The sequence below is a fragment of the Nylanderia fulva genome, unplaced genomic scaffold, assembly GCF_048542155.1.
Source record: "Nylanderia fulva isolate GAGA-0341 unplaced genomic scaffold, ASM4854215v1 Scaffold31, whole genome shotgun sequence".
In the NCBI taxonomy this organism is placed as follows: domain Eukaryota; kingdom Metazoa; phylum Arthropoda; class Insecta; order Hymenoptera; family Formicidae; genus Nylanderia; species Nylanderia fulva.
Window position 1 is genome coordinate 151949 of NW_028190379.1, and position 15845 is coordinate 167793.

General features: G+C 31.9%; 1 protein-coding gene across 6 annotated transcripts in view; it reads left to right on the top strand.

The window, feature by feature from the left end:
* LOC114938986 (uncharacterized) overlaps positions 1-15845 on the top strand; it is a 109148-nt gene that overhangs the window by 76336 nt on the left and 16967 nt on the right. For 4 of the 6 annotated variants that reach the window (XM_029313209.2, XM_085484713.1, XM_029313202.2 and 1 more), the window contains exon 2: positions 409-508. In XM_029313209.2, the coding sequence (XP_029169042.2) occupies positions 409-508 (100 nt within the window). Of the gene's footprint in view, positions 1-408; positions 509-14690; positions 14869-15458; positions 15698-15845 lie in introns of those variants that run through there. The other 2 variants (XM_029313231.2, XM_029313222.2) reach the window with 2 other exon arrangements.

The following is a 15845-nucleotide window of genomic DNA, read 5'->3' on the forward strand; positions in this document are numbered from 1 at the left end:
TATTTTTTTAATAATTTTTTTATCTTTTAATTAGTTTTTGCGGAGTGTATATTATTTATCATATTTGTTATATACATATATAAATATATAATAAATATTAATAAATATAAATCTAATATAAATATAAATACAATAAATGTTATAAATATATTTTTTATATTTATTATATTTTATTGTATTTGTCATAACTTTATTATCAGTATTCTTATCAGTATTATCATAGCATACATTATTAGATCGTTCGAATGTAGACAAAACTATTACATATCTCGTTTGAGAAAGTTTTTGGACAGATAATCGCGAGGGGTCGTTGCCCTCACCGTCGCTTAACATACAACGGCAGATCGAACTCTGTCTCGGTTGCAGCCAGGCTCAAGTTTAACATGTTTGCTATCTTTCGTGTTACAGGGTCTCGACAATGTAAGCTCGGCAACCCTCAGGCCCTTTAACTCGGACATCAACACGCCGAGGATCGACAGCTACAGGTTCTCCATGGCGAATCTCGAAGGTAAGCTTCGCTTATTCGCGGTTTCATCATCGAGGCGTTTCTGGGAAAGACGCTTTCGATCTTCGCGAATCGTGAGAGACAGGAGAGCCCGAAAAGTCGCTGTTAATTTTGAATGAACGACGTGACGTTCTTCGACCCACTCGAGTCATTCGCGGCCTGACGATTTTTTCCCGCCTTTTTTTCCTCCACACTTCATTTTTCCCCGTACAAGTAGATGATGGAGATGCTTGGTGGTGGCTCGCTGACACGTTCCCTGCTCTCGATCGATCAGCGTCAGAAGTCCAGGATATCCGCGCCTCGGAGTTGTTTCGTATACGCTTTTTCCCTCATCGCGAAAAGAACGCGACAGCTATCCCGCAGTGTGTGGAAATTTTATTTTATCAGGAGCTTCCTGAGCTTCCTAACGAGACAGCGGCAATACAAATTGCTCTGACATAAGAATTTATTCCGGCTATTTTTTCCCGGATTTATAAGCGTCCACATTCTTAAATTGCCTGTCCGTCTTTACTAATGTAGCTTTGGTTTACTCGAGATTTTAAGATCCACATTTCTATATGTAAAATTTTATTTATGTTTTAATAATTATTTAACTTTAATAATTTATTCTATATATTATAATATTTCTATTTATAATTTTATATACATTTATAGTTATAAATACATATATACATATACATACAATATATAAAATTAATTATATAGAGTATATTAAATTATACAGAATTATATATAAATTATATATGTATATATATTTTTATATTATTTTACTTGTCTATAATAGGATATATTTTTAAATCGTATTTTATTTTGTATTTTGTTCACAATATTAAGAATTTAAAGATATTTATGATTTATACTTTAAATATCTTTTTATTTTATAATACTTTGCGGAGAAAAATTTTGCAATTATCACTCCCGCTTATTATACACGTCACGATTTTCGGTTCTCATATTTCTCACCCTCGCCCACGTGCGAATATGACGCGATTATAAAAGAAGATTCTCGGAAGAAGGTACGTACGATCTCTATTTCTCTCTTTCTTCTCTCTATCGTTGCTGCACATAACTCGAGGGCAGTCGATACGATGATATATCGTTCTCGCGCGATGCAAAAAAATTGAAAGTTATATATATGTATATGTAAAGTGATAGATTTATCTCAGAGGTAAAGTTATATTATTTTTGCCTCTAGCGTTAATGATTCACAACCATGAGCCCCTAAAGGGACAAATTGACCTTTGGTCAATTATTATTTACATTTTCAAATTCGTAGCACACTTACCTTGTTTGTCCCAATTTATATAAAAGTCAAGAATTTATTTATATTATAATAAACTTATAAATTTTTTTATATTATCATTTAACGAGAATATCCAGCCGAAAAAATAATATCTTTATCTCCAGTATTGTGATAAAACTAGCACAATATTAAAAATCAAAAAATTATTCCTAAAATTTTTAATGACAAGTCCAAATAATTTATTAGTATTTTTCGCGCAAAAATAAAGATATATACAGTGTGTAACTAAACAAAGGTATATGAAGCACACCATCAAGTATAGAACGACAAATTGAATCGAAAAGTCCTGAGCCATTTTTTAATCTGAGCTTTATTTTTGACGCTATAAAGTGTTAAAATTGACCAATTAGCGTGTGGCTACAACGTAGGCGCCTTAATATGCCTTAGTACGCTACTAGTAGGCGCTACTGCGCTGTTTTCCGTTGTAGCCACGCGCTGATTGGCAAACTTTAACAATTTATAGCGTCAAAAGTAAAGCTCAGATTAAAAAATGGCTCAGGACTTTTTGATTTAGTTTGTCATCCTGCACCTGATGATGTGCTTTGTACACCTTTGTTTCATTACAGCCTGTACATAGATGCTTGCTTTTCAAATCCGTCATATTACGGTCTCGGAAATGGTCGTAAAATACGTTTGAAGCGAATTCCTCTTCGGCTTTGAGAGGCGAGTCAGAGTTCTCGTTACGGTATTTTCATGGCGCGATGCTCGGGTGTCGCGACGCGTGAAAAATCGCGAGACGTGCGTTCAATTACAGCGTTCTGTTTGCCGTGCGCGGAATACTTAATCGATCATCATCTCACGCATTAAAATAGCACGCCAGGCGGGCGTCACGAAAATTACATACATATCCGTCTTCCTTATTTTTGCGGCCTGTCTGCTCTTCTGACGTTCCTCGGAGATAAGGCGATTCCGAAAAATATTCGCAATCGACGGAATACTTTGCCTCAAGAACAGAAATCTTATAATTATTTGTGTGCGAATATTTTTGATAATAATAATAATAATATGCATAATAATTTTTATTTTGTGAATTTAATATAAAAAATAAATAAAGTATATAAAAAATATTTAAATATCAATATATAAACTATTTAATAATTTGAATATTGGTAATAATTTTTAAACAATTTATTATTTATTTTTTCAGTATATAATTTTATGTTGACATATTTATTTGATACATTTGCAATAATAAATATATGTAATATAAAATTATAATTAATATATTCTGAAAATGAAAGATGCGGATATTATATTTATTAGGACAATCTAATATAATTTATCGTAATGTTATGGTGTCAAAGTATCTATAAAAAATTAAAATCTGTTTAGAAAGTTTTTTTTTTTAGATACTGTTACGTTTTTAAATATGTATTTAATTAATCCACGTATGTGTATATTACGCAACACATTTCGCGGATTTTTAATTTCTCCTTAAAAACGAGTAAATGTTAAATTCACGGATATATGAATAAAAAAGGTGCTCAAATATATTGTACATCTTAAATTATTTTATAAAGTAAATTTTATAGAGGCAAACACTGCTTTCACGCAGTGTACTGAATAAAGATAAAAAAGACTTTTATCGTAAAATCTACAATAAACCATGACAGATAGGGAGATGCAACAAATTTCAACCGTTCCTTATGCAGTTTTCCCTCGCTTTCCCCAGATCAGGGACTTCAACGCGCACCGTCGTTAAACCTGATATTGCAGCCCGTGCATTCCGGAGACGAATAACACTCCGGGCGTAGACGGCAATATCTTCCCACCGTTGTATATACCGTTCTTTTAAATCACGCCGAAGTCACGCTATAAAACGCCCGTAAAGCGTCCGCGTAACACTGGCATTCGAGAGGGCACGTGACATGCACTTGCGCGCGTTTAAACCGCATCCCAGACGATCGTAAAGAGCGCGAAATTGTGCCGATGGGGTCCGCTCTTGATCGATCGTAATGCGATTGCGATGGTTTCGAAAGCTTAAAATGCGGACGAGTATTAGTGCGTTTCTGTCTCTCTTTAACCCTTCTGTCGGAATTTTTTTATAGCAGTTCGCTGCGCATTGAATAGTGTTTCTCATTATATTTTAAGGGGTTTTTTTAGGATACCTACTTTCTAGAAAAATTTAGAAAATCAAGAATTGTTAAAACATTTTTTTAATAATAATTTATGTATTTATTTTTGTTTTTTTTTTCTTGGATACGAATTTCAAAATATTTTATTTAAGGTGATTCTAAACCTCCTTGAGAAGTTTGTGATTTCCGTTCTGTTTTATCGACAAAATGTGAAATTAGATAAACTATAAATCTATTTATTGGCTATATGGATTGTTTTTTAGAGATAGATTTATAGTTTATCTCACCTTACATTTTGTCAAAAACAGAAAGAAACCTTAGATTAGCTTAGGATCCCCTTAACGTTTAGATATAATGATTACACTTTGTTATTACTCAAATTAATTTTACAATTAATAAAGCAATATTAAATGTTACAAAAACTGCAATTTTTGGTAACTTTTTTTGTAATCGTATGAATAAAACAATAAAACGAGCATACAATAAAACAGTTTATTTTAAAAATCTGCATCTACATACTTTTGTTTATTTTTTTATGAAATTTCAAATAAAAATATCTGGAAGCACGAGGAATTTTTTTTACAAAATTTGAATAGACAAACATTGACAAGCGAACGTCAATTTGTTACTTGCAATTGATTGGGAAACGAGGTGAAAATTAAACCATTGGTCATGACGGGTTCGCTACTAGAATATTCATTAATTAATATATTAATATAGCTTCATACATATAATTGCAATGTGCTTTTAACGTTAAATATTATATATCGCGAAGATATAATCGGCACGAAAACGTTATTGCATGACATGATAATAATTATCGGGAAAACGCGATCGCGACGTAATGATAATTATTACATAGGGAAAAAAACATTAACTATACTGAAGCTCTTTAGGTGTCTCTCTATTACATCTGACATTTAATTACCATGTCTAATTTTTAGCTCTCTATCGAAACTAATATTTTTAATTATAATTTAACAGGAAATTTCCTACTAAATTATATCTCATAAAACGATTATCTAAAAATTTAGCTATATGGGAACTGTCACTAATTTTTGGTGTAAATTAAAAAGAAAATATTTATTGAAGCACACCATAGTCGATTCGTTTTCGAGTTGCGAGGCAAATATATAGGAAAACCGATGAGGCGGTCGGAGGCAAATTACGTCGATTGAATGAACGACGACGAAAAAAAAACGTAGAATGTTTAATGCACCGCGGCCATTCACGGTTCCTTTCCGCTACCTGGTTTTAAACCCGGCTCGCGTGGTTTTTATTGCTCTCTTTATAGGAAAACGCGGTCGTTTCAGCGTTTCCTCTCTCGAACGATCGACGTACATATATACGTGTGTATATGAAACTATTGCGCACTTCGCTGCTACTGCTATAATATGTTAACTGCTAGTCGTTAACTCGCACGCTTTTAACGCTTTGCCTCTGAAAATTCAATTTGTACTATTTATCGATGTTTCAAAATATAATGATTATTTGCTCTCTCTTTCTATTTGTCGTTTTTTTTTAATTTATTCAATTTATATATTACATCGGTTAATCGGAAAAATTGATAATAATTTTGTGCGCTCTTGCGATGATAATTTATTCCCGCTGAGAAGGGTTTAATTATTCGTTAAACGCGCGCTAAGTGTAATTTATGCGCCGTACCGAGCGGAATATTTAATTATTTATGAGGCTACAACACAGCGCCGCAAAGTATCAATAGCCGCAAAGTCGGCGAAGTGCATCGTCGATGGAAGAGAAAAAAAAAGAGAACTAAATCTTCAGAGAACGAAGCGGGAATGCGAAATGGCTATTCTGGATTATGTAATGATAATGAAATAGTAGCCTCTCGCGCGATTTCGAAAACAAACGAAGTTGCTTAAGTGTATTTATTAGTGTTTCTTAGTCATTATTGAAAAATATATATTTTTACTTTATTTTATTTATCTAGCATATATTTATTTTATTTATTCCATTATTATATATTATAAAAATTTATTGTGATTATTTTTTATTGGATATTGAAAAAATAATTTATCTACTAGTCTCTCTTTATTACAGCAAGAAATTTTAATCGAATTTATTTAATAAACAATTTATTGTTATTTTTAATTTTATTAAAATTTTAATAATTATATAGATAATAAATATTATAAAATAAAAATATAAATTCCTTTCCTTTTGAAAATATAATTTTTCGTAATTTTTTTTTCTCGACGCATCGAAATTCATATCATATCAGACACTTGAGGAGTGTTTTGTAGAACTTTAATAAGCAACTTGAGCTATTTTATGTGCTCGATTCTGCTGTGTAATTTTATACGTCACTCGTAATCGTTATTGAAAGAGAAATGTTCATCTGGCGCGACCGGATACGATTTTAATGGCTCCTAGCGATTTGCAAGATGTAAGATCTTTGTAAGATGGAAACGAACGCGTTCGTTAACGGAATCAATGTCGACAATTGCATCAATTCTCCTTGCTTGTTCATAAATCATCTTCTCGAACCATCAAACCATTCGCCGTTTCCATTCGCTCGAGCGTAAGAGAACGCGATGATAATTCTCGTTGAATGAGCGCGATATTTGATTACAGAGACAGTTGAAGCTTCTTTGTAGAAAAGAAGTTCTTTATTTCTTTAGCAGCATCGAAAAAAATCGAAATATTGCAAATTAATTTAAATTAACCAAATTATATAAATCAATCGATTGATTTATTAATTAATTAATCAGTTTCTATATATTAATTTGTGTGTGTGGTATTATAATCTTAGCTCTAAATAAATAAATTATTTTGAGTGTTAAGGGGATTCTCTAAGCTAACCTAGGTTTCATTCCTGTTTTATCGACAAAATGTGAGGTTAGATTCAGCTATAAATTTATTTATTGGCGGTACGGATGATTTTTTACCCAAAATTAGAACGCTTCGTCCTTTGTTAATATTAACAAAGGCGAAAGGTTCTAATTTTGGATAAAAACAATCCGTATAGCCAATAAATAGATTTATAATTTATCTAACTTCACATTTTGTCGATAAAACAGGACGGAAATCACAAACTTCTCAAGAACCACCTTAAATAAAATATTTTTAAATTCGTATCCAAGAAAAAAAATACGAGATAAGCGAGTATAAATATATAATAAAAATTAGTAATATTGCAAATTAACTTAAATAAACCAAATTATAAATAATCGATTGATTCATTGACCAATTAAATCAGTTTTCGATATATTAATTTTTTAGTATTATAATCTCAACTTTAAATAAATAAATTATTTTGAGTGCGAAATAAAGTATCTTAAAGTTCATACCGAAGAAAAAAAAAGATGACATATAATAAATAAATTTACGAGAGACGAGGACGGAGATATTATCGAAATTACGCAGGAGCGAAAGAATGTCATTGTCCCGTTGCCTGACATTTCTACTAATGTCATCGTTTAATGTCTTCTCTCTTTAAGCCACCCCCGCATCCATTTGCTTCCTCGCACAGCTCACTGAATATTCACCGAGACTTCTCTCGTCTTCGCTCCTCATGTTTTGTTCTTTCCTTCTCGTTTCCTTTGTGTGACGCTCGGATGACTGAACCGTGCTACTTCTCTTGCCTATTTTTGCTCAAAGATACTGTTTAGAGTTTAGAGTGACGTGTTCTCTTCGTTCGGTCTCGAGCGAAAATATCGAAACATCAAAGTAAAAAAAATTTAATAAATTGTTTTTGACGAGGAAGAATTAAAATAAAATGAAATAATTTTTATAAAAAGAAAAAAAGTAATATTTTATATAAATTTAATACTTAATATATATTAATACTAATTTAATGTAAATTAAAGTGATGCACAAAAAATTTCTTGTCGAGTCATCTAATCTAACGCTTATCTGTCCTTGTCGAAATTTCATTGAAGCACGTGAGATAGGGAGAAAATGCGACGATATTATCCATTTCCTCAGGATCTGGTACGTTCCTCAGGATGACGAAATTTCCGCGATATTCCCCCGTATTTGACACTAATATTCCCATTCGAGGTTCGCCTTAACTCGGAATTGTCACGTCGACTTCTCCAATGAATGTTCGTTAAATCTACTCTCGCTTTCGGTAATTTCTCCTTCGTCTTCTCGAAAGGGAGAACAACCCTCTTCCTCTCACGTTTCCTTCTCTTTCAGCGCTCTAATATATATTCTCTCGCTGAGAAATTGTTTCTCCTAGAACGCCCAGTCGTCCGAAAATTGAGAGACTTATTAAGGAGACAGCACAGCGACATTGTAACTTATCACGACAGAAATTTATCTCAAGAAACTTTAAAGTAACTTAATACAATATAGAAAATACTTCATATAAATACGTAAAACTATTTATAATATTTTATATATCTTTTTTACTCTCTCTATAATATATATAAAAAATCTAAAATATTAAATGTAAAATTATTTTTAATAGCAGAAGAAATATTTAAAAAAATTTTTTTATATATGTATTCTATGAAAGAAGCTTAAACAACGTAGAATAATTTTTATTAGAAATAATATCGCCGTTCGTAAGAAAACAAAGAACTAAAATGATTATCAATTTCGAGTTTCTGTTTAATAATCTTTGGTATATTTTTTATTCCTCGCGGGAGAATAACAAGGCGGCAAAATACGGAAAAATTCTTAACGCTGTAGATCAGACCACTATTGCGACAGACGAAACGACCGGCATTACGGTTCGCAGTTGCATAGCGGTGCAGCGCAGCTAATGAGCGCAAGCGGTTATATGCAACTGTGCCTTCAACTTCAGCTGCGCGCAGCAGGGGTTTTAAGATTATTATTTGGCGTTTAACCCAATTACGCTCTTTCTTCCGTTGACGTGATTCGACGCGCTCTCGTCACAATTTGTTTTACCTGAAGGAGCTGCCTCGCGTCATCGCAATTCAGTAACAATTATCGACTCTCACGGTCTTCTTTCACCTTTCCATGCATTAATGTTTATTATTCTTTTTCAATTATTTAGTATTTATTAGTATTTTTAATATATACAGGGTGTAGCTAAACAAAGGTGTACAAAGCACATCATCGGATGCAGGACGATAAACTAAATCGAAAAGTCCTGAGCCATTTTTTAATCTGAGCTTTATTTTTGACGCTATAAATTGTTAAAGTGTGCCAATTAGCGCGTGGCTACAACGGAAAACAGCGTAGGCCCCGCCTTAGTAGGCGTACTAAGGCCTATTAAGGCGGGGCCTACGCTATTTTCCGTTGTAGCCACGCGCTAATTGGCACACTTTAACAATTTATAGCGTCAAAAATAAAGCTCAGATTAAAAAATGGCTCAGGACTTTTCGATTCAATTTGTCGTCCTGCATCCGATGATGTGCTTCATAAACCTTTGTTTAGTTACACCCTGTGTATATATATATATAATAAAATTTGTATGTTAATAAAATATAAATATAAATAAATAAATAAAATAAAAAATATAAAAATAAATAAAATATAGAAAATATAAATAAAATGTAAATGATAAAACAATATTTTTTATTAATATTGTTTGTAGAAAGTACTTTCAAAGAATTCTCGAAAGTTAAATATGGTTCAATTATCACAATTCTCTCTATATATTTAACAGAACAGGCAGATCCACGTGTGCCTCGACAAAACTCGACACGCAACGAAGGGTGCATCTGTCAAATAAGAGCCAAGTCACGTGGCGGAGGGCGAGGCTCATTAGTTAATTAAACAAAGTTCGTTTAAACACGTAGTATCAGCTCTAGACCTTGTCCCTTCCCTCTCTTTCTTTTTTTTCTCTTTCTCTCCCTTCCTTTACCCGCATTATTATTTTCAAAGCCACTTCCACTCTTTTATGTAGTCCCGCCTCGTATAAATTTCCTCTCGCAACAATGTGTCTCTTAAAATGTATAAAGCCGCGCCGCTTTCTAATACACGCCTCGTTAATTCTAGGGACACAAACAGCTTAAAATGAAAAGAAATTAAATTATGTATAAAATATAATTCAAAATAAATTGCAAATTAAATTTAAGAAAGATGTGTCCAATAAATCTGCACTTAAACATAATCGAAAATGAGAATGTATAAGCGTTCCTATGATTTCTTTCCGCTTTTGCTAGATATAAGATTCGAATAAATTACACTAGAAATGAACGCGAATGGGCAGAATTAAGGCCTCTCTCCCATGAAAACAATTTATGTTATAGTCACCATTTTACAAAGCCTGTCGGCAAAATTCTGATTTAACCGTCATCGAAATCAGCGGAAATCAATCTGCCCGCCGGCAGCTCCGGACAAATTGCCGCCGTAATTGCGACACGCGATGTATCAACTGTCAATTAAGGAAAATCGGAACGATCGCCGCGGCGTTTTATAAATTTTAAAAATAAAAAAAAACGGATGCAAAAAAGCCTGAACTCTCTTATTGTAAGGGCTCGCGAACAATTCATTAAGATATATTAATTTCACGATATGAAATAATATATAAAATTTATATTATTTTATTTGGTATAATATTATAACATTAAAATAAAATATATTATGAAATATATTATCAAATTAGATATAAAATATATTTTAAAATATATTATAAAATGATATATATATTGTATATTATATATTATATATTATATATTATAAAATTATATACATATATAAAATATAAAATTGTATAATTATATTATAAAATTACATATAAAATTATATATAAAATATATACTATAAAATAAAACATTACAAATCTGTGTAAAATATTTGTGAAGAGAATATCTAAGTATCTGTGATTACGGAAGAAGTTAGTTTGGAGAGTGCAAGTGTTGTATAATTATTATATAAATTTCAAAGTCCCTGAAGAGTGAAGGTCTCTTCTTGCTCGTTCGAGGCCTCTGTCGCGATTTCTGTCGGAAGAATAATCCATCTGGACAGCGGCCAGAGCCTCTCTCTGTCTTTCTACGCGTAGAAAGCGCGTATACGGTTTACCGAGTGCGTAAATATGTATTAGCCGCGCGAGTGCGTGCACTCTCGGCACTTTTCCGATTTCACGCCGCGTGGAAAAACCGCCTGAGCGGAAAACGAACCGGTGCGGCACACGCGCAACCGCGGCTAATCGCTTTTATCCGCCATTTTATCTCGCGACCGGTTTTTCCAGCCGTCGGAATCGGGTTAGAAGCAATTGCGTAGCAATCGTGGATGGATCCGTCGTCAATAAAAGATAGAGAGAGATTATTTCACCGGCGCTTTTTCATTAACACACTCGCACTTACATTTGCGAAAAGTGCGAGAGCGCGTGTTAATCGATCGATCGTTACTTTTTTCTCGCGTTCGGTGAAAAGAGAAAAAAAAACTCGATCGAAATCCATCGGGGCGATTCGATTAAACTCAGCTGACGGGCATTTCAGATAATTAATTTAGTAATTACGCTCGTTTGATTACCGGGAGGAAAGCGATCGAAAGTCTCGATAAATTTGTGTCTTCGATAAACTTTCGGACGCGTTGTAAGAATGTTTAAAAGTAATATATCTTTTCGCAATTTTTTTCTCGAGTTTGTGGTATCTTTCGAAACTAATTGCTATAGCTAGGTTTTTTACGAGCTAATAAAATGTTTGGAGAAACTTTGGAATAATAAATTTTAAGACATTTATTTTATAGAAACGCACTCGATATATTATGATTTTCTCTGAATTATCTCTGAGAGATGAAAGCAAGCGATGAAAGCGAAAATTGCGTAATGATATTGCGATCGATTAGAAGCAAAAAATTTATTGCATACAATGCGTCAAGAAATTATTAAAAATTGATTTGCCTTTTAATTGTGAAAAAATATATATGTGTATAATATTAATACAATTAATTTCCTGTTATATTTCGAAAATAATATAAAATATGAATCTATGATAGATATATAATACAATATATTATATATATCATAATATATAATACATCATAAATATATAATATATCGTAAATATATAATATATAATATACATCTCATAAATTTGAATTGGTTTTCGGGAACGATACGAGCAGAAGAGTGCTCGTGAAAATATGAAAGTTTATACGATAGAATATTTATCGAATTCTGGAGATAATATTTTCAAGAGGACGAATATGTATGTTTGCTAATCATCACGTTCGGATGAAAAACTGTATACGTAACTCGTTTAATTAACGGTCGTGCTGGCACTCTCGATAGATGAAAATTATATTTCCCACGAGATGTTTGCACGAAAGAACCGGAGGGTTTAATCTCGTTTAATTAAAAAATATTGAAAAGAAAAATAAATCATTATCATAAATTATCCATGTTATAAATTAATATGGTCGATAAGTGGCTTTTAAATAGACTTCTGTATTTTTGACATTTAATGTACACATTTTCGAGAAATCTTTATAATCCAAAGAATTAACTCGAAAGAGAGAGAGAGACGCGTAATTTTATTCCCGGATTATTCCGATCAGCTTTATTACAATTATTACGCCGCGGATGAGACTAACTCATCGCGTTACGTCACACGCGCGCGGGTCAGGTGATTAAGTGTGATTTATACAGCTAAGCTGTCATTTATACAATACATAAGCACGAGCTTATCGGAGCGCGTTTGCGCGAAAATAGCGCGAAAATATTCGACGCCGGCTCCCGTTGATTTATGCGGCTCGATTAATCTAGGTTATTGCTATCGAGCGCGTTTGCGTATTCGCATAATCGGCATTTAGGGGTGAACGAACCTGGATGTATAATGCGTCGGGGAAAGTAAGAAGCTTTATATCCGCGAAACTCGCCGCGATTTGTCCGATTAATCATCGTTCCGGATCGCTCTTGTTTTGCGTACACAAATTAAGAGTTTTTAACGAGCGCTCGAGAGCTGGAAATTCCAGTTGATGAGGAACAGCTGATTTCAATAGCGTATCATGTTCAGATTGAAACACTAAATTAAATTCCTGTACGCTTCGCGAAATTCACTCATTCGAATTTATGATATACCATATATTATATTATATATTATTTTATAAAATATATATTATGTTATATTTTTTATATATTACATATTATGATATATATTATATATTATGATGTATATTATACAATATATTATATTATATATTATTTTATATAATATATATTATGTTATATTTTTTATATATTACATATTATATAATATATATTATATATTATGATATATATTATGATGTATATTATATATTATATTATATATTATTTTATATAATATATATTATGTTATGATATTTTATATACTATATATTATAACACATATTATATATTATATTATTTTATATAATATATATTATGTTATGATATATTTTATACATTATATATTGTGATATATATTATATATTATATAATTATATTATTTTGCAAAATATAACAGCAACTATTTTAAATAATTTTCCTCGATTTTCTTTCGAGAAATTATATTTCGATCGCAATTCACGAAGTATTCATAAGGTCGATAAACATATCGGCGTCGATTAATTGCTATTTTTTTTATTCGTTGCTTCTGACAGATGACCAATCTTCCCTTTCCCCTTTTTATCTCGGTGACACACGATTCAGAGAGTGGTCGCCTTGATGCGCTCATTTTGTCGTCGTCTTTTGCCATTTATCAAATCATCGCTCTGGCGCCCACACTTCAATCAATAATGAATTCTCCGGCTCGTGCATTGTGATATCACTGCGTTGTATGCTCGAGTTGTTTCTTGAATCGACGAGGTTTTTTTGCAAATAAAATTCGAGCATTATTACAACTCTATGTAGCGATATACTTTGAGAATATTTAAAAAAGATAAATGCATTTCATAATGTTACATAAAATCAATATTATATATAATATACATTGTATAATAATATTATATAAAATCATGTTGTATTAAATTCAGAGACATGCTGCTCTTTATTTATGATATTTAATATAAAGCTTGTGTAATTTAATACACATTCGCGATATAAATATGATACTTAAATTATGAGCGGCTAATTAAAGCGAAATTTTAGTTTTCCGTTGAAGAAGAACTCGCGGATTAAGTTGACAAAAATGGATAGGATCTTTGATCATATTTTTTTAAGAGAATAAAATATTACATTAATGAAAAAAATTATTCGATTTAATGAAATAGGGTGCCCTGTTCTCAGAATTAAAGAAAAAAGCGATGAATTTATTATGTTATAAATTCATAAAGTAATATAATACATATATCAATAATATGAAAAATAAGAAGAGAATATAAAATTTTATATTAATCATAATATTTATAACAAATATTTTATTTAGAAATTAAAAAAATAATTTTATCTATTATTATAATATATCAATAATATATTATATTTATAAATATAATTTTAATAATATAATTAATGTTATAATTAATTTTTTAATATTTAATAATTAATGAATTATTCTTTAGTTAGTGCGCGAAGATGTGGATTGACATTGATATATAAATGAATAACTGAGCTATATCGGAGAGCAATGAAACTCCCCATTTCTCGGGAAAGGGTTAAAAGGCACAGCACTTTAACCGAGCGTAAGGCAAATCGATGAGGCGTCTTTACGCAAAAACACACGGCGCTACCGTTTGTAAGCGTACCTATACGAAAGGGGGAGCCGCCTTTTATTTATAGCGGTCAATAGACGTTTGCGTAAGTCACAACCGATGCACTCTCGACCCTTTTCTAAACGTGTGTAGTACGAGCGCGCTCACACTCCGACGAGGAGGGACACCCACACGCAGGCGCGAGGCGCGGAAAAATCTCGAGGCGAGAGGCGAGTGTGTTCACCTTAAGGCAAAAGGCTTTTAGTCCGGCGCGATCGCACGCGACGTGCGCATCGTGCGCGCGAGACTACGACTTGTATATCTCTTCTCTCGGCGACGTAGAGTTTATTTCCGCGCGACAGAGATGATGCACCCTCCGATGCATCTCGAGGGAGTCCACCAGTTCGGGACATTTGTCTTTCCACGCTCGGCGAATAAATGCAGACGCGAGTGACGTGAAAATAATTTTTATTAATATATATATATATATATGTGTATTACGAAAATTATATGTATATATATAAATAAAAAATATGTTATACAAAGTGTATCTGAATAAGTGCACTGAAAAGAATGACTTAGTTAATATATAATGCATATTTAGTTCAATACTGTCAAATGAATCATTTATTTGATACAAATAAATATTTTTCATGTCAAATAAATATTATTAATTTCAAATAAATGATTTATTTGATAGTATTAAAATAAATACTTGTAAGAATTAACTAAATTTTTTTCAGTGCGCGACAAATTTTAGGGGATGAAAATTAAGAGGGATTTCTTATATATTCTTATATCCCTCTCTGAGGAGTTACACTTTTCTAAAGAGGGTGGTAAAAATTGTTTTTTTTTTCTCAAATTTCAGAAAAATTAAACGGAAATTATCCATCAAGTTTCATTTTTTAAATTTGTTAATTTATATAAGAAAACCCCTTATAATTTTTGACAAAGAAAAATCTTTCGCACTTATTTAGACACACTCTGTATATATTATAAAAAAATATATATATATTTATAATTATATACATATATTTATAAATAGAGCTGTCATTTTCCATGATGCTTGGTAAAATGAAAATTGACTATATTGTGGCGATGGGTGTTTGGGAGACGACGGAGCTTTCGTGCTCCAATAAGAAGCTAATCAAGATGCGATGTTAATTAACGATCGCACAGAAAACGATTCGGGAGGAGGAGGATCAACATCTAGTTCGACGCAGTGGAAGATGCTCGGGCATTTTGGTAGCAATGAGAGCATATTGGGGTATCTCGCGGTCAAATGTACATTTATGCATCCTCGTACAGAGAAAGAATATAGTAAAAATTATAATGTATAATTAATCATTTGATTTCATCATATATAATTTTAATTTATTTTATTTTAATTTTAATTTATTTTTAATTGCAATATTTGTATTTAATTATATTA